General features: G+C 41.8%; 1 protein-coding gene across 4 annotated transcripts in view; it reads right to left on the minus strand.

Annotated features, from left to right (window-relative positions):
- Nucleotides 1-1,114: 1,114 nt before the first annotated feature.
- The window catches only part of LOC138750561 (microtubule-actin cross-linking factor 1-like), a 48,491-nt gene continuing 26,890 nt past the window's right edge, over nucleotides 1,115-22,715 (minus strand). For 3 of the 4 annotated variants that reach the window (XM_069912660.1, XM_069912659.1, XM_069912662.1), the window contains one exon: nucleotides 13,748-21,117. In XM_069912660.1, coding sequence (XP_069768761.1) covers nucleotides 21,110-21,117 — 8 coding nt within the window. In that variant the 3' untranslated portion in view covers nucleotides 13,748-21,109. Of the gene's footprint in view, nucleotides 8,486-13,747; nucleotides 21,118-22,715 lie in introns of those variants that run through there. The other variant, XR_011349386.1, reaches the window with a different exon arrangement.

Genomic DNA, 22,715 nt, shown 5'->3' on the forward strand with positions numbered 1-22,715 from the left:
CCTCACTTCCACCATGGGCGCTATTTTGGCGTTTGTGTGTGTGGGGAATTTGGGTAAGTCTCTGATGTTTGGGGATGTGAGTATGGTATGTATGTGTGGTGGGTTAGTGTGTGTGGTGGGTTTGTGTGTGGGGTGGATTTGAGTGTGGGGGTTGTTTGTGTTTGTGTGGGGTTTTTGTGTGTGAGTTTGTCTGTGTTAGGGGTTTTGTGCTTGTGTGGTGTTTATGAGTGGGGTTTGTGTGTGTGTGGGATTTGAATATAGAAGGTGTGTGTGTGGGTATGGGATGTGTGGCTTGTGTGGGGTTTGCATATGGAGGGTTGGTGTGTGTGTGTGTGTGTGTGATATACGTGGAGGGAATGTGTGTGTGTGAGCGCATGAGTGTGGGGGAAATATGTGTGGGGTGGTGTGGGTGCGTGGATTTGCGGGTTTGTGTGTGTGGGGGTTGTATGAGGGAGTGTGTGTGTGGGCGTATTTATGGGGTGTGTGTGTATAGGGGTATGTGGTTCGGGATGTGTGTGTAGGGCCATGTGAGTGGGAGTGCATGTGTGAGGGACTTGTGTGGGAGGGTGTTTGTGCAGGGTCGCATTAGTGCGTGTGCATGGTGGGATTTGTCTGGCAATGTTTGTGTCAAGGGTGTGAAGGGTGTGTGTGCGGAGAAATATGTGTGGCAGTGCATGCGAGGGAGGGAGTGTGTAGGGGGCATGATTGGGAATGGGTTTGTGTGTGGGTTGTGTGTGCAGGGGTGTGAGTGTAGGGGTTGCAAGTGTGGAGGGTGCGAGTGTGTGGATGTGAGTGCAGGGGTCTGTGCAGGGGTGAATATGGAGGGGCGTCCATGTGCTGGGTGTGTATGTGGGGTATGTGTTTGGGGGATGGGTGGAGGTCTATGAATGGGTGTGTGTGCGGTTTGTGTTGGGTTTGTGTGGGACGGGTATGTTATTGTATTTGTGGGGAAGTCTGTTGGGTTATGATTGTGTGGGATGTGTATGTGGGGGTGAGTGAGGGATGTGCATTGGGGCCATGTTTTTGGGGCAGATGTATGGGGTTGTGTGCATGGTGGGATGTGTGTGTGTGGTAAATATTTTGGAGTGGCTGTGTGTGCATGTATTTGTGGGAGTGTATGAATGTTAGGGTATGTTCTAAGGTATGTGTGGTGGTGCATATGGGGGGATGGGAAGTATGTATGTGGATATGGGGTGTGGGTGGGTGTGTGTGGGGGGGACTGTGTGTGTGAGAGGATGTGTGTACTGGTATGTGTGTGGGAGGTTTATCTGTGTAGGGGTTGTATTGTGTGAGTGTGCATGTATGTGTGTGTGTAGCTGGGTGTTGATTTTGTGTTGGTTGTGTGTGGGAGTTGGTCAAGTGTGAAGGTGTGTATGTTTGGGGGTGTGTGTGAGAGGTATATGGGGTGTGGGTGGGTGTGTGTGGGGGGGACTGAGTGTGAGAGGATGTGTGTACGGGTATGTGTGTGGGAGGTTTATCTGTCTAGGGGTTGTATCGGGTGAGTGTGAGTGTGCGTTTATGTGTGGGATGTGTGGCTGGGAGTTGATTTTGTGAGTTGTGTGTGGGAGGTGCTCATGTGTGAAGGTGTGTGTGAGGGGTGTATGTGGGCGGTGTTTCTGGGTTGTGCATTGGGGTATATGTGTAGGTGTGGTGTGTGGGAGAGGGACTGTGGGTGCATTGGGTGTTTGTGGAGTGAGGGTGTGGAAGGTGTGTATGAGTGTCGGAGGGTGTTTGTGTATATCTGTCAGAGGTTGTGTGTGGGGGAGTATGTGTATGGGGGATATGTGTGTGTGTTTGTGTGTGCACAGAGTGTATGTGTGGGAGTTTATGAGCGTGAGGGTGTGTTCCTGGGATGTGTATGTGTGTGTAGGGTGTGCATGTGGGAGGTGTGTGATTGTGGGGGGTGTTAGTCGGGCCTTGTATGTGTGGAGTGTGTGTCTGGGGATGTGTGTTGGGGGTTGTGTGTAGGGTGTGTGTGTGGGAGGTGTGTGATTGTTGGGGTATGTGTCTGGGCTATGTGTCTCGAGTGTGTTGCAGTTTTTTCGGGGGGGGGGATTTAAGTGTTTTTTGTTGTTGTTTGAGGGTTTTTGTTTAAGTTAATTGTGAAAGATTGGGTGCCATTCTGAAAGTTGTAATAAGTAATTTAAGTTTTACAATTGTTAATGTTAAGGGTTTAAATCACCCAATAAAAAGGCAATGTGTGATAGATTATATTAAGAAGCTAAAAGTAGGGATCGTGGCAAGATAGCGTAGAGTCTAGACATGTAATCTCGACCTCTCTGGCCAGATTTTTAAATACCTGTTTTTAAACCTTTGTTTTCAAGTTTAAACTTTTTAAATTTTAGTTTAAAGTATCAAGGAATTATTATGGCCACTAATGGTAAAAAGATTAAACCTCAAGTTCATAAGAATATACATTTTCGAAGTGCTGAGGATCTGGGGCCTAGACGACCTGAAACAGCCCCTGGCTCAATTTCTTCATTGCCTAGACCCCAAAGATTTCCTGTGCGGGCTGAAAAAAAATCTATTGCTACCAAATGAAGGATGGCTGGAATTACCCATTCCCCGGAAGAAGGTGCGTGTTCCCAAGAAGTGGAAAGCCTTTTGATTTCAATGGAGGGAGCACACAGGAAAATGTCTCCATTGTTGGAAATGCATCAGGTCGACATCGATTCAATCCAGTTAAAGAAGTTTTGTGGCATAAAGGTTATAAGTCTACTTTTCGTTACCCTGCAGTGTTGAAGGTGTTTTACGGAGTCTGTCAATTTTGGTTTTTTGAAACTGATTGTGAAGCAATGATTTTTGCTGGCTCATGGCCAGATATAAGAGGACAAAGACATAGTCCAGCATTATCTCCTAAAGAAAAATTTGGTAGCTCTGGAAAAGGAAGAAATGGCAAAAATGGGAAAAAAACAGGAATGGAAAGAGTCCAACTTCTGAAATGGGATTTTCGAGATTGGAGTCTTTTGGGTAAAAAGAATTTTCTTATTCTATTTTTTCTTTTGTTCTTATAATATTTTGATGTTACTGACTGTTTGGCTGGGCAAGGAGAGATTTGGACTTTCTTTACTAGTCATCAGCCACTGGTGGGTGACCCACACCCAATTTTTGTTTAGAGGATTACTACCTTTTGGTAGTTTTTTTGGGGGGGGGGGATTTTCTTTTTTTTTCCTTTTTCTTTATTTTTTTATTTTTTTTTATTTTTAATTTTTTTTAGTTTTTAATTTGTGATTTTTTTATTGGAGGGCCTATATACATTAATTTGAGTTTTTATATAAAGATATTATTGGTATTTAGTAATAATAGTAGATATGTCAAAGTTGAGGTTTGCTACTTTTAATGTTCGAGGATTAAATAGTTAGATTAATATACGTGGGTCTTGGCGTATATTAAGAAAATGAAAATTGATATTGCTTTTTTACAAGAAACACATTTGAATGTGAATGAAAGCGTGAAATTAAAAAGGAACTGGGTTGGGCATGTATATTCTTCATTTAATTCTAAGGCTAAAGATGTAGCTATTTTGATACGTAAAAATGTATCTTTTGAATTACAATCAATGGAGAAAAAGGCAGAAAAAATAAAAATTTAAAGAAGCTAAAAGTAGATATTGTATTTTTGCAAAGGACTCATTTGACAGAAAAAGAACATGTGAAGTTGAAGAGAGATTGGTCAGGACATGTAATTTTGTCTACATTAAACTCTAAAACTAGAGGCGTGGTGATATTAGTTAATAAAAAAAAACTTTTTGCTGTGGATTTTTTTTTTGCTAATGTTGGAAGAGTACTGATTGTTAACTGGAAGATTTTTTTCTGAAAGTTGGACTTTAATGTATGTTTATGCACCAAATGAAGATGATCAGACATTTATTTCAGGGACATTTTTAAATTCGAATCAGGCATATGGGAATGTGTTAGTCGGAGTAGATTTTAACTGTTGTTTGGATCCCTTGTTGGACATATCTCCAAAAATTGTTGAAAGAACTAAAATGGCAAAAAGACTGTTTAAGATGATGGAGGATTTAAATTTAGTGGAAATTTGGAGGAATTTAAACCCAACTGAGAAAGATTATTCACTTTATTCAGCTCGGCATAATTCTTTCTCTAGAATAAATGTATTTTTGATTTCTGTGCATTTACAAGGTAGATTTAATTTTGCAGAAGATAAAAGTAGGTTATTCTCATATCCTTCATTAAATGTTTAGGGACTGAATTAACTGAGACAGCTTATCGTTGGAGGTTTAATGAAAAGTTATTGAAGAGACCAGATTTTATTTAGTAGATGAGAGATCAAATTATTTTTTATTTACAAATGAAAGAAAATTCAGTTCAAAGTAAATTTATTTTGTGGGATGCTTTAAAAGCATATTTGAGGGGACAAATTATTAGCTATACAACTAAGAGAGAAAAAAACTATTTATTCGTAAGTTTAAATTTGGAAAAGGAAATCGAAGGCTTGGAGAAAAAATTTAAAAAAAAATATACAGAGGATGAAAAGATAAATTTATCTAAAGTGAAATTACATTATAATTTACAAACGTATAAATATGAGAAAATGATTTTGCAGTCTAAACAATGTTATTATCAATTGGGAGTAAGAGTGCATATGGTTTGGCATGGCAACATAAAACTGAGCAAGTATCAAGGACAATTAATGCTATTAGGAAGAATGGAGAAATTACATAAATGAATACTGATGAATTTTTAAAATTTTATGAAAATTTATATATGTCAGAGGGTTATAAAAAAATGGATCAAATTGATTTATTTTTATCTAGTTTAAATTTGCCAGTGTTGAATGAATTTGAGGTAAAGAATTTAGATATTTTATTTACTGAATTAGAATTGAGAGAAACTTTGCAATCGATGCCTGATCGGAAATCTCCTGGAGAGGATGGATTTAAGGTGGAGTTTTATAAAAAATTTAATGATTTATTATTTCCATTATATAAAGATGTTTTGAAACAAGCAACTAAAATGGATGTATTTCCAGAATCTTTCTCAAAAGCATTGATTACAGTTATACCTAAAAAAAGAAAGGAACTCTTTAAAAGTGTCACCTTACAGACCGATATCATTATTAAATGTTGATTATAGATTGGTGTCAAAAGTTTCAGATAATAGGTTAGTGAATTATTTGCCAAATTTTTTTACGTAACAATCAGGTAGGGTTTGTCAAAGACAATATAGTTAAATTGTCATCAGATAATATAGTTAAATTGATTTCATTAATTAATGCTAAAAACAAGATAATCAACCAACGGATATATCTTTGGATGCTGAGAAGGCATTTGATCGAGTTGAGTGGAAGTTTTTGTTTAAAGTATTGGAAAAATTTAATTTTGTTCCATTTTTTAGGGGTTGGGTTAGGGCTTTATATGCAGAACTTATGACAAGGGTAATAACGAATGGTGAGATTTTAAAATCTTTTAATTTATCTTGTTTTACAAGACAGGGTTTTCCTCTTTCACCTGCTTTACTTGCTTTGGTGACAGAACCTTTAGCTCAGGCTGTTTGACATGATTTTGGTGTTAGAGGACTTAAAGTGAGAGAAAATGAAAATAAAATTAGCTTATTTACACATGATGTTTTTGTATATTTAACTAATCCAAAAACTTCACTAAAATTATCACAGGACTTGTTGAATAAGTATGGTAAATTATTGGGATATGAGATTAATTGGGAAAAGAGTGAGGTTTTACCAATAGCAGAAGAAGATTTTATGGATTGTAGACAAATTACTAAATTTAGATGGTCAAATAAAATTAAATATTTAGGAGTAGTTGTAAATAAAAATGATCATGAATTATTTATTTTGCATTATGTACCTTTATGAAATAAGGTTAAAATTGATTTAGATAAGTGGAAAGATTTATCACTGACCTTAATACGAAGAGTGAATTGCATAAAGATGAACATTTATGCTCGAGTACAATACTTTTTTCAATCTATTCCTTGCATAGTTGGGTTATTCTTATGGAAAGGTAAATTATCGAGGGTTTCTTTCCAAAAATGGACTTGGCATTATAAATTGGGTGGTTTGCAATTACATTGTTTTTATAATTATTATGAGGTGGCACCGATGAAGTTTATTAATTGGTTATTTGATAATGAACAATCTTCTAGGTGGGCAAAGATAAAGATGGCTCAGATTTTGGAAAATAATATTAATCATTTTATTTATAAATGGAATCCTTTATTGTTATAAGAATTTAAATTATCCGTTTTTCGACATACAATGAATATTTGGTAAAATCGCAATTTAATTCTAGATTCTATCGGAATAGTTTCGATAAGATCACCATTATATCAGAATAAATTAATTCCCTTTTCATGATAGAATCCTTACTTAAAAGATTGGGAAATTAAAGGATTAGTGAATGAAATAGATTGTTTTGAAGCAGGGAGGTTTTGTGCATTTAAAAGGTTGGAGGAAAGATATGGTATTGCATCAAATTCTTTGTTTATTACCAACTTTGAGATTATTTAAAGAAGAATTGTGGGAAGGAAATAAATTTACCAGGTCATAAGAAATTTGAATTATTAATTGCAGATAAAGGTGAAAAAGGCTTTATTTCTGATATGTATTGGTTGTTGCAGGAGAAAATGGAAAAAGACAAATGGGAAAGAATTAAATATTATTTTGACATGGGAGGAATGGTCAAAACTGTGTGTTGACGGTGTTACCAAGTTAATTAATGTGAGGTATACTATGGTCAATTAGAATTTTTTGCATCAATTATATTCAACCCCTTAGAAATTGAAGAGATATGGGTTCAGTTTAACAGATTTCTGTTTTAGATGTAGAGAGCAGAAAGTTACTTTTGTACATTCAGTTTGGTCGTGAAAGAAAATTAAGCATTTTTGGGAGGAAATTATAAAATTTTTGAGGGATTTGTTTCAAAGGGATATTTAATGGATCCAAAAATATGTTTGTTGGGTTATGTTAATGTTCCATTTGTTGATTCAAAATGCCTAAACCATATTTGGCTTTGTTAAGATTTGGGTTAGCAGTAGCGAGAAAATGTATAGCTGTCACATGGAAGAATATAAACTTGCAAAGATGGCATAACGGATTTCACTCTTGTCTATATTTAGAAAAATTAACATATAATGTAAGTAATTACTCTTTTTTATTTATATGTGGTGTTTATATTTGAAACACATGGCTATAGAAATTAAATCAATGTTGTAATGTTGGCAGACCAATCAGGGAATATTTGATACATTTCTCTAAAGTTTTGGGGGAGGAGAGGTTGTTTTTTTTTTCTTTATTTTGGTTATTTTTTTCTTTTTTTGGTTTTTATTGTATTAGTAAGGGGGAGGGGATGTAGTTTACAGTTATTTTATGTGTATTTGATTTTCTTTATGTAATTTGAGAATATTAAATAAAATCTTTCAAAGAATCGAGTGTGTATGTGTGTGTGTGTGTGGGGCGTGTGCGTCAGGGTTTGTGTGTGTGGGGGTGTGGTAGGAACTGCCGCTGATCCCCGAGTCCTCCCCACTGCCGCCGCTGATCCCCGACCCCTCCCCACTGCTGCCTGACACATCGATTCCTCCAGACGCTCGAGATTCCAGCCGGCTTCTCTGAGCCGACAGGGTGTCACGGTTGATGTAGTGGTTAGGGCAATGCCTTTACATGGCCAGTGGTCAGGACTGGACCTCAGTTTGAATTCTGCGCTGTCTGTCAGAAAGTTCTCCTCCTCGTTGCTATCAAGTGGCTTCTGTGTTCAATCTTGCCTTTGAAAGTTCTTCTGCATTCAGGACAGGTTGTTCCAGATGGCAGATCAGGCTTGGGTTGGTACGGCCTCTCCTCTCATCTTCTTCTATTTCTGCACATCTGCTGGCTTTGAAGGTTGCTGTTCCCTCTCAGATGATGGTTTGCCAGACCTTTCTGTCCATGGTTCATCCACCCTTTGACAGGTCTTGTTTTTCATCCTGCAGGGTGTCTAGCCACCCTCCTCACCAGGCAAGCCTAGTTGGGGAGCCGGTTTAGTCGCCGACGACTCGACCATGTGACAGGTAGTACTGGGTTACATGGTACCAGTAGCACTCAGGCGAGTGACCTGACACGGATCCTTGTTTACTCTTCACTTCATGCAAAAAGGCTCCCAAGTACTCATGTTGACCATGACTGTGGCCAATATGCCTTTGTTGAAGAGCCTCAGGATCCGTACTTCCATTTCAGTTCATCTAATACTAGAAGGGGTGTCCTATAGTTGTTTCCTTGATGCAGAGTTAAAGGCTTTGGTGTGGGTGATGAATGACGTGTACAAAGGTCAGATCTGTTCACTACATTTTTTTGGAGTTGTCGAATTTTTAGGTGTTGGCAGAAATCTTGCTTGAACTTTGTTGAGATCCTCCAGGACTGGATGTAGAAATACCTGAACATGTTGATTGTGTTTCCAAGTGTGGCTGCCTTATGGTCCTGCTACCAGCTCGACTTCCAGCACAAGTTGTTGTCCTCCCTTCTGCGCTTCACGAATCTACAAGCAACGGAAACAAAAGTCATTCAAGGGAAGAGATGAACAGAGTTGAGGAAGATCACGCGAAGACGACCAATGGTCTTCAGCTCAAAATCATCTTCACTTTTTCGTAAAGATTCAGAGACAATAGAAACCCTTTAATCCCCTATCCCTCTATCCCTCCCCCTTCGTCGACAACTCTTCCTCCCTCTCCCTCCCTCTCCTTCCCCTCTACCTCTCACTCTCTACGAATATCCCTCCCCATCCTCAAAAACTCTCCTTTCCTCTCCCTCTCCTTTTCCCCTCACCCTCTCCCTCTATCACTCCCCTTTCCTCGACAACTCTCTCTCCCTCTACTTTCCTCTCCCTCTCCCCCTCACCCTCTCCCAAAATCCCTCTCCTCGAAAATTTTCCCTCCCTTTCCTCCTCTTTCCCCTCTCCCTCTCCTTCCCCTCTCCCTCTCCTTCTCCTGCCCCCACTCTCTCCCTATATCCCTCCCCCTTCCTCGATAACTCTCCCTCCCTCCCTCTCCTTCCCTTCCCCTCACAATCTCTCTATAACCCTCTGCCTTCCTTGACAACTATCCCTCATTCTCTTTCCCTTCTCCTTCTCCACACCCTCTCCCTCCCTCTCCTTTCCTCTCCCTCTCCTCCTCTTCCCCTCACCCTCTCCCAAAATCCTTATCCCTTCCTCAACAACTCTCCCTCCCTCTCCCTTTCCCCCTCCTTCCCCTCCCTCTCCTTCCCCTCTCCCTCTCCTTCTCCACCTCAACCTCACCCCATTACTCCCCCTTCCTCAAAAACTCTTCCTCACTCTCCTTTCCTCTCCCTCTCCTTTCCCTCTCCTCCTCTTCCCCTCACCCTCAGCCTATATTGCTCCCCCTTCCTCACCAACTCTCCCTCTCTCCTTTCCTCTCCCTCTCCATCTCTTATCGCTCTCCCTCTCCTCTTACCCTCACACTCTTCCCTATATCCTTCCCCATTCCTCGACAAGTCTCCCTCCCTCTCCATCTCCTTCCTCTCTCCCTCTCTTTCTTCTCACCCTCCCACTATCCCTCCCCTTCCTCGACAACTCTCCCTCCCTCCCATTCCTTCCACTCTCCATCTTCTTCTCCTCCCCACTCTCTCCCTATATCCCTCCCCCTTCCTCGATAACTCTCCCTCCCTCCCTCTCCTTCCCTTCCCCTCACAATCTCCCTATAACCCTCTGCCTTCCTTGACAACTATCCCTCATTCTCTTTCCCTTCTCCTTCTCCTTCTCCTCACCCTCTCCCTATATTCCTTACCCTTCCTCGACAACTCTCCCTCCCTCTCCTTTCCTCTCCCTCTCCTCCTCTTCCCCTCACCCTCTCCCAAAATCCTTATCCCTTCCTCAACAACTCTCCCTCCCTCTCCCTTTCCCACTCCTTCCCCTCCCTCTCCTTCCCCTCTCCCTCTCCTTCTCCACCTCACCCTCACCCCATTACTCCCCCTTCCTCGAAAACTCTCCCTCACTCTCCTTTCCTCTCCCTCTCCTTTCCCTCTCCTCCTCTTCCCCTCACCCTCAGCCTATATCGCTCCCCCTTCCTCACCAACTCTCCCTCTCTCCTTTCCTCTCCCTCTCCATCTCTTATCGCTCTCCTTCTCCTCTTACCCTTACACTCTTCCCTATATCCTTCCCCATTCCTCGACAAGTCTCCCTCCCTCTCCATCTCCTTCCTCTCTCCCTCTCTTTCTTCTCACCCTCACACTATCCCTCCCCTTCCTCGACAACTCTCCCTCCCTCTCCCATTCCTTCCACTTTCCATCTTCTTCTCCTCCCCCACTCTCTCCCTATATCCCTCCCCTTCCTCGATAACTCTCCCTCCCTCCCTCTCCTTCCCTTCCACTCACAATCTCCCTATAACCCTCTGCATTCCTTGACAACTATCCTTCATCCTCTTTCCCTTCTCCTTCCCCTCACCCTCTCCCTATATTCTTTACCCTTCCTCGACAACTCTCCCTCCCTCTTCTTTCCTCTTCCTCTCCTTCCCCTATCCATCTACTTCTCCTCTTCCCCACACCCACTCCCCCAATCCCTTCCCTTCTTTGACAACTCTCCCTGCCTCTCCCTCTCCTCTTCCCCTCTAACCCACCCCTTCCTCGACAACTCTACCTCCCACTCCGTTCTTCTCTCTCTCCTTCCCCTCTCTTATGCCCCTCACCCTCTCCCTATATTCCTCCCCCTTCCTTTACAACTCTCCCTCCCTATCCTTTTCTCTCCCTCTCCTTCTCCACTTCCTCTCCTTCTCCTCAAACTCTCCCTGTATCCTTCCCCCCTTCCTCGACATTTCTTCCTCTCTCTTCTTCCCCTTTCCCTCTCCTCCTCTTCCACTTACCCTCTCTCCCTCTATCCCACTGCCTTCCTTGACAACTCTCCCTCCCTCTCCTTCCCCACTCTCTCTTTTTCCTCTTCCCTTCACCCTCTCACTATATCCCTCCCCCTTCCTCGACAACACTCCCTCCCTCTCTTTTCCTCTCCATCTCCTTCCCCTCTCCCTCCTCTTCCCCTCTCCCTCCCCTGAGTGAGGTGCTGGATTTGGGAGGGGGGGAGGTCAAATGCATGGGAAAGACTACAATATATCTTTTCTAGCATTGATGAAGAGAAGGATTTTGAGCTGAGCGCTCTCTGCTCCCTGAAAGAGACAACATGGTGGAGAGGATGGTAAAGAAACATCCAGCCTGCTGGATTTCTTGATTTGGGGCACTGAGTGTAAAAGTTGGTGAGTCAAGTTACAGCTGTATAAAATTTTGGTTTGCCGCATTTGGAATATTACGTAGTGTTCTGGTCCCTGAATTCACGGAAGGATGTCGAAGATCTTGTAGACCTCTATCACGTCTCCTCTAATCCTTCTACACTCCAGCTCTGCGAACCTTGCCTCATGAGAATTGTTTCCCAATCCAGGCAGCATCCTGGTAAATCTCCTCTGTCCCCTCTCCTTCCTATAATGAGGTGACCAGAACTGAACATAATATTCTAAGTGAGTCATACCAAAGATTTATAGATTTGCAACATGACCACTCTACTCCTGAATTCAAACCCCCTATGAAGGAATCACAGCACACCATAATCCTTGTTCACTCTCCTATCAAACTGTGTGGCAACCTTGAGAAATGTGTAGATTTGCAACCCAAGGTTCCTCTGTTCATCCACACTCTTAAGTAACCGACCATTAACTCTGGACTCAGCCTTCTGGTTTGTCCTTCCAAAATGCATCAACTCTCACTTATCTGGATTGAAATCCATCTACCACTTTTCTGCCTAACTCTGCAACCCACCTTCATCATTTTGTAACCTTCAACAGCCTTCATCTCCATCCACAACTCCTCCAAACCAACCTCCGTGACATCCGCAAACTTACTGACCTATCCATCCGCCTCTTCATCCAGGTGACATGAAAATCACAAAGACTAGGGGTCGCAGAACAGATCCCTGCAGCACCAACCTCCAGGCAGAATACTTTCTTTCCACTACGACTCTCTGCTTTCTTCCGACATGACAGCTTTTATTTCATGCAGGTAATTTTTCGCTCATCTCATGACTCATGACATGTGTGGGGGTGTGTATGTGTGATTGGGTGTGTGTGGCAGGGTGAGTGTGTGTGTCAGTGTCTGTGTGGGGCACCAACGTATATAGGACATGGCAAGCATTGCATGCGCCCCCACCCCGCTTGTCAGCGCTGCTTCCATCCCCATACTTGTCAATGATGACGTCATCTTGCACCCCTTGACACATCAGCGATGGCACCAACCTCCCTCCCTCCATCAGCGATGGCACCAGCCCCCTCCCTCCATCAGCGATGGCACGAACCTCCCTCCCTCCATCAGCGATGGCACCACCCCCTCCTTCCATCAGCGATGGCACCAACCTCCCTCCCTCCATCAGCGATGGCACCACCCCCCCTCCCTCCATCAGCGATGGCACCAACCTCTCTCCCTCCATCAGCGATGGCACCAATCCCCCTCCCTCCATCAGCGACGGCACCAACCCCCCTCCCTCCATCAGTGAAGGCACCAACCCCCCTCCCTCCATCAGCGACGGCACCAACCCCCCTCCCTCCATCAGCGACGGCACCACCCCCCTCCCTCCATCAGTGATGGCACCAATGCCCTCACCCACACCTCCCCATGGGTCAGCGACTGCACCAATGCCCTCACTTCCACCATGGGCGCTATTTTGGCGTTTGTGTGTGTGGGGAATTTGGGTAAGTCTCTGATGTTTGGGGATGTGAGTATGGTATGTATGTGTGGTGGGTTAGTGTGTGTGGTGGGTTTGTGTGTGGGGTGGATTTGAGTGTGGGGGTTGTTTGTGTTTGTGTGGGGTTTTTGTGTGTGAGTTTGTCTGTGTTAGGGGTTTTGTGCTTGTGTGGTGTTTATGAGTGGGGTTTGTGTGTGTGTGGGATTTGAATATAGAAGGTGTGTGTGTGGGTATGGGATGTGTGGCTTGTGTGGGGTTTGCATATGGAGGGTTGGTGTGTGTGTGTGTGTGTGTGATATACGTGGAGGGAATGTGTGTGTGTGAGCGCATGAGTGTGGGGGAAATATGTGTGGGGTGGTGTGGGTGCGTGGATTTGCGGGTTTGTGTGTGTGGGGGTTGTATGAGGGAGTGTGTGTGTGGGCGTATTTATGGGGTGTGTGTGTATAGGGGTATGTGGTTCGGGATGTGTGTGTAGGGCCATGTGAGTGGGAGTGCATGTGTGAGGGACTTGTGTGGGAGGGTGTTTGTGCAGGGTCGCATTAGTGCGTGTGCATGGTGGGATTTGTCTGGCAATGTTTGTGTCAAGGGTGTGAAGGGTGTGTGTGCGGAGAAATATGTGTGGCAGTGCATGCGAGGGAGGGAGTGTGTAGGGGGCATGATTGGGAATGGGTTTGTGTGTGGGTTGTGTGTGCAGGGGTGTGAGTGTAGGGGTTGCAAGTGTGGAGGGTGCGAGTGTGTGGATGTGAGTGCAGGGGTCTGTGCAGGGGTGAATATGGAGGGGCGTCCATGTGCTGGGTGTGTATGTGGGGTATGTGTTTGGGGGATGGGTGGAGGTCTATGAATGGGTGTGTGTGCGGTTTGTGTTGGGTTTGTGTGGGACGGGTATGTTATTGTATTTGTGGGGAAGTCTGTTGGGTTATGATTGTGTGGGATGTGTATGTGGGGGTGAGTGAGGGATGTGCATTGGGGCCATGTTTTTGGGGCAGATGTATGGGGTTGTGTGCATGGTGGGATGTGTGTGTGTGGTAAATATTTTGGAGTGGCTGTGTGTGCATGTATTTGTGGGAGTGTATGAATGTTAGGGTATGTTCTAAGGTATGTGTGGTGGTGCATATGGGGGGATGGGAAGTATGTATGTGGATATGGGGTGTGGGTGGGTGTGTGTGGGGGGGACTGTGTGTGTGAGAGGATGTGTGTACTGGTATGTGTGTGGGAGGTTTATCTGTGTAGGGGTTGTATTGTGTGAGTGTGCATGTATGTGTGTGTGTAGCTGGGTGTTGATTTTGTGTTGGTTGTGTGTGGGAGTTGGTCAAGTGTGAAGGTGTGTATGTTTGGGGGTGTGTGTGAGAGGTATATGGGGTGTGGGTGGGTGTGTGTGGGGGGGACTGAGTGTGAGAGGATGTGTGTACGGGTATGTGTGTGGGAGGTTTATCTGTCTAGGGGTTGTATCGGGTGAGTGTGAGTGTGCGTTTATGTGTGGGATGTGTGGCTGGGAGTTGATTTTGTGAGTTGTGTGTGGGAGGTGCTCATGTGTGAAGGTGTGTGTGAGGGGTGTATGTGGGCGGTGTTTCTGGGTTGTGCATTGGGGTATATGTGTAGGTGTGGTGTGTGGGAGAGGGACTGTGGGTGCATTGGGTGTTTGTGGAGTGAGGGTGTGGAAGGTGTGTATGAGTGTCGGAGGGTGTTTGTGTATATCTGTCAGAGGTTGTGTGTGGGGGAGTATGTGTATGGGGGATATGTGTGTGTGTTTGTGTGTGCACAGAGTGTATGTGTGGGAGTTTATGAGCGTGAGGGTGTGTTCCTGGGATGTGTATGTGTGTGTAGGGTGTGCATGTGGGAGGTGTGTGATTGTGGGGGGTGTTAGTCGGGCCTTGTATGTGTGGAGTGTGTGTCTGGGGATGTGTGTTGGGGGTTGTGTGTAGGGTGTGTGTGTGGGAGGTGTGTGATTGTTGGGGTATGTGTCTGGGCTATGTGTCTCGAGTGTGTTGCAGTTTTTTCGGGGGGGGGGATTTAAGTGTTTTTTGTTGTTGTTTGAGGGTTTTTGTTTAAGTTAATTGTGAAAGATTGGGTGCCATTCTGAAAGTTGTAATAAGTAATTTAAGTTTTACAATTGTTAATGTTAAGGGTTTAAATCACCCAATAAAAAGGCAATGTGTGATAGATTATATTAAGAAGCTAAAAGTAGGGATCGTGGCAAGATAGCGTAGAGTCTAGACATGTAATCTCGACCTCTCTGGCCAGATTTTTAAATACCTGTTTTTAAACCTTTGTTTTCAAGTTTAAACTTTTTAAATTTTAGTTTAAAGTATCAAGGAATTATTATGGCCACTAATGGTAAAAAGATTAAACCTCAAGTTCATAAGAATATACATTTTCGAAGTGCTGAGGATCTGGGGCCTAGACGACCTGAAACAGCCCCTGGCTCAATTTCTTCATTGCCTAGACCCCAAAGATTTCCTGTGCGGGCTGAAAAAAAATCTATTGCTACCAAATGAAGGATGGCTGGAATTACCCATTCCCCGGAAGAAGGTGCGTGTTCCCAAGAAGTGGAAAGCCTTTTGATTTCAATGGAGGGAGCACACAGGAAAATGTCTCCATTGTTGGAAATGCATCAGGTCGACATCGATTCAATCCAGTTAAAGAAGTTTTGTGGCATAAAGGTTATAAGTCTACTTTTCGTTACCCTGCAGTGTTGAAGGTGTTTTACGGAGTCTGTCAATTTTGGTTTTTTGAAACTGATTGTGAAGCAATGATTTTTGCTGGCTCATGGCCAGATATAAGAGGACAAAGACATAGTCCAGCATTATCTCCTAAAGAAAAATTTGGTAGCTCTGGAAAAGGAAGAAATGGCAAAAATGGGAAAAAAACAGGAATGGAAAGAGTCCAACTTCTGAAATGGGATTTTCGAGATTGGAGTCTTTTGGGTAAAAAGAATTTTCTTATTCTATTTTTTCTTTTGTTCTTATAATATTTTGATGTTACTGACTGTTTGGCTGGGCAAGGAGAGATTTGGACTTTCTTTACTAGTCATCAGCCACTGGTGGGTGACCCACACCCAATTTTTGTTTAGAGGATTACTACCTTTTGGTAGTTTTTTTGGGGGGGGGGATTTTCTTTTTTTTTCCTTTTTCTTTATTTTTTTATTTTTTTTTATTTTTAATTTTTTTTAGTTTTTAATTTGTGATTTTTTTATTGGAGGGCCTATATACATTAATTTGAGTTTTTATATAAAGATATTATTGGTATTTAGTAATAATAGTAGATATGTCAAAGTTGAGGTTTGCTACTTTTAATGTTCGAGGATTAAATAGTTAGATTAATATACGTGGGTCTTGGCGTATATTAAGAAAATGAAAATTGATATTGCTTTTTTACAAGAAACACATTTGAATGTGAATGAAAGCGTGAAATTAAAAAGGAACTGGGTTGGGCATGTATATTCTTCATTTAATTCTAAGGCTAAAGATGTAGCTATTTTGATACGTAAAAATGTATCTTTTGAATTACAATCAATGGAGAAAAAGGCAGAAAAAATAAAAATTTAAAGAAGCTAAAAGTAGATATTGTATTTTTGCAAAGGACTCATTTGACAGAAAAAGAACATGTGAAGTTGAAGAGAGATTGGTCAGGACATGTAATTTTGTCTACATTAAACTCTAAAACTAGAGGCGTGGTGATATTAGTTAATAAAAAAAAACTTTTTGCTGTGGATTTTTTTTTTGCTAATGTTGGAAGAGTACTGATTGTTAACTGGAAGATTTTTTTCTGAAAGTTGGACTTTAATGTATGTTTATGCACCAAATGAAGATGATCAGACATTTATTTCAGGGACATTTTTAAATTCGAATCAGGCATATGGGAATGTGTTAGTCGGAGTAGATTTTAACTGTTGTTTGGATCCCTTGTTGGACATATCTCCAAAAATTGTTGAAAGAACTAAAATGGCAAAAAGACTGTTTAAGATGATGGAGGATTTAAATTTAGTGGAAATTTGGAGGAATTTAAACCCAACTGAGAAAGATTATTCACTTTATTCAGCTCGGCATAATTCTTTCTCTAGAATAAATGTATTTTTGATTTCTGTGCATTTACAAGGTAGATTTAATTTTGCAGAAGATAAAAGTAGGTTATTCTCATATCCTTCATTAAATGTTTAGGGACTGAATTAACTGAGACAGCTTATCGTTGGAGGTTTAATGAAAAGTTATTGAAGAGACCAGATTTTATTTAGTAGATGAGAGATCAAATTATTTTTTATTTACAAATGAAAGAAAATTCAGTTCAAAGTAAATTTATTTTGTGGGATGCTTTAAAAGCATATTTGAGGGGACAAATTATTAGCTATACAACTAAGAGAGAAAAAAACTATTTATTCGTAAGTTTAAATTTGGAAAAGGAAATCGAAGGCTTGGAGAAAAAATTTAAAAAAAAATATACAGAGGATGAAAAGATAAATTTATCTAAAGTGAAATTACATTATAATTTACAAACGTATAAATATGAGAAAATGATTTTGCAGTCTAAACAATGTTATTATCAATTGGGAGTAAGAGTGCATATGGTTTGGCATGGCAACATAAAACTGAGCAAGTATCAAGGACAATTAATGCTATTAGGAAGAATGGAGAAATTACATAAATGAATACTGATGAATTTTTAAAATTTTATGAAAATTTATATATGTCAGAGGGTTATAAAAAAATGGATCAAATTGATTTATTTTTATCTAGTTTAAATTTGCCAGTGTTGAATGAATTTGAGGTAAAGAATTTAGATATTTTATTTACTGAATTAGAATTGAGAGAAACTTTGCAATCGATGCCTGATCGGAAATCTCCTGGAGAGGATGGATTTAAGGTGGAGTTTTATAAAAAATTTAATGATTTATTATTTCCATTATATAAAGATGTTTTGAAACAAGCAACTAAAATGGATGTATTTCCAGAATCTTTCTCAAAAGCATTGATTACAGTTATACCTAAAAAAAGAAAGGAACTCTTTAAAAGTGTCACCTTACAGACCGATATCATTATTAAATGTTGATTATAGATTGGTGTCAAAAGTTTCAGATAATAGGTTAGTGAATTATTTGCCAAATTTTTTTACGTAACAATCAGGTAGGGTTTGTCAAAGACAATATAGTTAAATTGTCATCAGATAATATAGTTAAATTGATTTCATTAATTAATGCTAAAAACAAGATAATCAACCAACGGATATATCTTTGGATGCTGAGAAGGCATTTGATCGAGTTGAGTGGAAGTTTTTGTTTAAAGTATTGGAAAAATTTAATTTTGTTCCATTTTTTAGGGGTTGGGTTAGGGCTTTATATGCAGAACTTATGACAAGGGTAATAACGAATGGTGAGATTTTAAAATCTTTTAATTTATCTTGTTTTACAAGACAGGGTTTTCCTCTTTCACCTGCTTTACTTGCTTTGGTGACAGAACCTTTAGCTCAGGCTGTTTGACATGATTTTGGTGTTAGAGGACTTAAAGTGAGAGAAAATGAAAATAAAATTAGCTTATTTACACATGATGTTTTTGTATATTTAACTAATCCAAAAACTTCACTAAAATTATCACAGGACTTGTTGAATAAGTATGGTAAATTATTGGGATATGAGATTAATTGGGAAAAGAGTGAGGTTTTACCAATAGCAGAAGAAGATTTTATGGATTGTAGACAAATTACTAAATTTAGATGGTCAAATAAAATTAAATATTTAGGAGTAGTTGTAAATAAAAATGATCATGAATTATTTATTTTGCATTATGTACCTTTATGAAATAAGGTTAAAATTGATTTAGATAAGTGGAAAGATTTATCACTGACCTTAATACGAAGAGTGAATTGCATAAAGATGAACATTTATGCTCGAGTACAATACTTTTTTCAATCTATTCCTTGCATAGTTGGGTTATTCTTATGGAAAGGTAAATTATCGAGGGTTTCTTTCCAAAAATGGACTTGGCATTATAAATTGGGTGGTTTGCAATTACATTGTTTTTATAATTATTATGAGGTGGCACCGATGAAGTTTATTAATTGGTTATTTGATAATGAACAATCTTCTAGGTGGGCAAAGATAAAGATGGCTCAGATTTTGGAAAATAATATTAATCATTTTATTTATAAATGGAATCCTTTATTGTTATAAGAATTTAAATTATCCGTTTTTCGACATACAATGAATATTTGGTAAAATCGCAATTTAATTCTAGATTCTATCGGAATAGTTTCGATAAGATCACCATTATATCAGAATAAATTAATTCCCTTTTCATGATAGAATCCTTACTTAAAAGATTGGGAAATTAAAGGATTAGTGAATGAAATAGATTGTTTTGAAGCAGGGAGGTTTTGTGCATTTAAAAGGTTGGAGGAAAGATATGGTATTGCATCAAATTCTTTGTTTATTACCAACTTTGAGATTATTTAAAGAAGAATTGTGGGAAGGAAATAAATTTACCAGGTCATAAGAAATTTGAATTATTAATTGCAGATAAAGGTGAAAAAGGCTTTATTTCTGATATGTATTGGTTGTTGCAGGAGAAAATGGAAAAAGACAAATGGGAAAGAATTAAATATTATTTTGACATGGGAGGAATGGTCAAAACTGTGTGTTGACGGTGTTACCAAGTTAATTAATGTGAGGTATACTATGGTCAATTAGAATTTTTTGCATCAATTATATTCAACCCCTTAGAAATTGAAGAGATATGGGTTCAGTTTAACAGATTTCTGTTTTAGATGTAGAGAGCAGAAAGTTACTTTTGTACATTCAGTTTGGTCGTGAAAGAAAATTAAGCATTTTTGGGAGGAAATTATAAAATTTTTGAGGGATTTGTTTCAAAGGGATATTTAATGGATCCAAAAATATGTTTGTTGGGTTATGTTAATGTTCCATTTGTTGATTCAAAATGCCTAAACCATATTTGGCTTTGTTAAGATTTGGGTTAGCAGTAGCGAGAAAATGTATAGCTGTCACATGGAAGAATATAAACTTGCAAAGATGGCATAACGGATTTCACTCTTGTCTATATTTAGAAAAATTAACATATAATGTAAGTAATTACTCTTTTTTATTTATATGTGGTGTTTATATTTGAAACACATGGCTATAGAAATTAAATCAATGTTGTAATGTTGGCAGACCAATCAGGGAATATTTGATACATTTCTCTAAAGTTTTGGGGGAGGAGAGGTTGTTTTTTTTTTCTTTATTTTGGTTATTTTTTTCTTTTTTTGGTTTTTATTGTATTAGTAAGGGGGAGGGGATGTAGTTTACAGTTATTTTATGTGTATTTGATTTTCTTTATGTAATTTGAGAATATTAAATAAAATCTTTCAAAGAATCGAGTGTGTATGTGTGTGTGTGTGTGGGGCGTGTGCGTCAGGGTTTGTGTGTGTGGGGGTGTGGTAGGAACTGCCGCTGATCCCCGAGTCCTCCCCACTGCCGCCGCTGATCCCCGACCCCTCCCCACTGCTGCCTGACACATCGATTCCTCCAGACGCTCGAGATTCCAGCCGGCTTCTCTGAGCCGACAGGGTGTCACGGTTGATGTAGTGGTTAGGGCAATGCCTTTACATGGCCAGTGGTCAGGACTGGACCTCAGTTTGAATTCTGCGCTGTCTGTCAGAAAGTTCTCCTCCTCGTTGCTATCAAGTGGCTTCTGTGTTCAATCTTGCCTTTGAAAGTTCTTCTGCATTCAGGACAGGTTGTTCCAGATGGCAGATCAGGCTTGGGTTGGTACGGCCTCTCCTCTCATCTTCTTCTATTTCTGCACATCTGCTGGCTTTGAAGGTTGCTGTTCCCTCTCAGATGATGGTTTGCCAGACCTTTCTGTCCATGGTTCATCCACCCTTTGACAGGTCTTGTTTTTCATCCTGCAGGGTGTCTAGCCACCCTCCTCACCAGGCAAGCCTAGTTGGGGAGCCGGTTTAGTCGCCGACGACTCGACCATGTGACAGGTAGTACTGGGTTACATGGTACCAGTAGCACTCAGGCGAGTGACCTGACACGGATCCTTGTTTACTCTTCACTTCATGCAAAAAGGCTCCCAAGTACTCATGTTGACCATGACTGTGGCCAATATGCCTTTGTTGAAGAGCCTCAGGATCCGTACTTCCATTTCAGTTCATCTAATACTAGAAGGGGTGTCCTATAGTTGTTTCCTTGATGCAGAGTTAAAGGCTTTGGTGTGGGTGATGAATGACGTGTACAAAGGTCAGATCTGTTCACTACATTTTTTTGGAGTTGTCGAATTTTTAGGTGTTGGCAGAAATCTTGCTTGAACTTTGTTGAGATCCTCCAGGACTGGATGTAGAAATACCTGAACATGTTGATTGTGTTTCCAAGTGTGGCTGCCTTATGGTCCTGCTACCAGCTCGACTTCCAGCACAAGTTGTTGTCCTCCCTTCTGCGCTTCACGAATCTACAAGCAACGGAAACAAAAGTCATTCAAGGGAAGAGATGAACAGAGTTGAGGAAGATCACGCGAAGACGACCAATGGTCTTCAGCTCAAAATCATCTTCACTTTTTCGTAAAGATTCAGAGACAATAGAAACCCTTTAATCCCCTATCCCTCTATCCCTCCCCCTTCGTCGACAACTCTTCCTCCCTCTCCCTCCCTCTCCTTCCCCTCTACCTCTCACTCTCTACGAATATCCCTCCCCATCCTCAAAAACTCTCCTTTCCTCTCCCTCTCCTTTTCCCCTCACCCTCTCCCTCTATCACTCCCCTTTCCTCGACAACTCTCTCTCCCTCTACTTTCCTCTCCCTCTCCCCCTCACCCTCTCCCAAAATCCCTCTCCTCGAAAATTTTCCCTCCCTTTCCTCCTCTTTCCCCTCTCCCTCTCCTTCCCCTCTCCCTCTCCTTCTCCTGCCCCCACTCTCTCCCTATATCCCTCCCCCTTCCTCGATAACTCTCCCTCCCTCCCTCTCCTTCCCTTCCCCTCACAATCTCTCTATAACCCTCTGCCTTCCTTGACAACTATCCCTCATTCTCTTTCCCTTCTCCTTCTCCACACCCTCTCCCTCCCTCTCCTTTCCTCTCCCTCTCCTCCTCTTCCCCTCACCCTCTCCCAAAATCCTTATCCCTTCCTCAACAACTCTCCCTCCCTCTCCCTTTCCCCCTCCTTCCCCTCCCTCTCCTTCCCCTCTCCCTCTCCTTCTCCACCTCAACCTCACCCCATTACTCCCCCTTCCTCAAAAACTCTTCCTCACTCTCCTTTCCTCTCCCTCTCCTTTCCCTCTCCTCCTCTTCCCCTCACCCTCAGCCTATATTGCTCCCCCTTCCTCACCAACTCTCCCTCTCTCCTTTCCTCTCCCTCTCCATCTCTTATCGCTCTCCCTCTCCTCTTACCCTCACACTCTTCCCTATATCCTTCCCCATTCCTCGACAAGTCTCCCTCCCTCTCCATCTCCTTCCTCTCTCCCTCTCTTTCTTCTCACCCTCCCACTATCCCTCCCCTTCCTCGACAACTCTCCCTCCCTCCCATTCCTTCCACTCTCCATCTTCTTCTCCTCCCCACTCTCTCCCTATATCCCTCCCCCTTCCTCGATAACTCTCCCTCCCTCCCTCTCCTTCCCTTCCCCTCACAATCTCCCTATAACCCTCTGCCTTCCTTGACAACTATCCCTCATTCTCTTTCCCTTCTCCTTCTCCTTCTCCTCACCCTCTCCCTATATTCCTTACCCTTCCTCGACAACTCTCCCTCCCTCTCCTTTCCTCTCCCTCTCCTCCTCTTCCCCTCACCCTCTCCCAAAATCCTTATCCCTTCCTCAACAACTCTCCCTCCCTCTCCCTTTCCCACTCCTTCCCCTCCCTCTCCTTCCCCTCTCCCTCTCCTTCTCCACCTCACCCTCACCCCATTACTCCCCCTTCCTCGAAAACTCTCCCTCACTCTCCTTTCCTCTCCCTCTCCTTTCCCTCTCCTCCTCTTCCCCTCACCCTCAGCCTATATCGCTCCCCCTTCCTCACCAACTCTCCCTCTCTCCTTTCCTCTCCCTCTCCATCTCTTATCGCTCTC

The sequence above is a fragment of the Narcine bancroftii genome, unplaced genomic scaffold (assembly GCF_036971445.1).
Source record: "Narcine bancroftii isolate sNarBan1 unplaced genomic scaffold, sNarBan1.hap1 Scaffold_166, whole genome shotgun sequence".
NCBI classification, from domain to species: Eukaryota; Metazoa; Chordata; class Chondrichthyes; order Torpediniformes; family Narcinidae; genus Narcine; species Narcine bancroftii.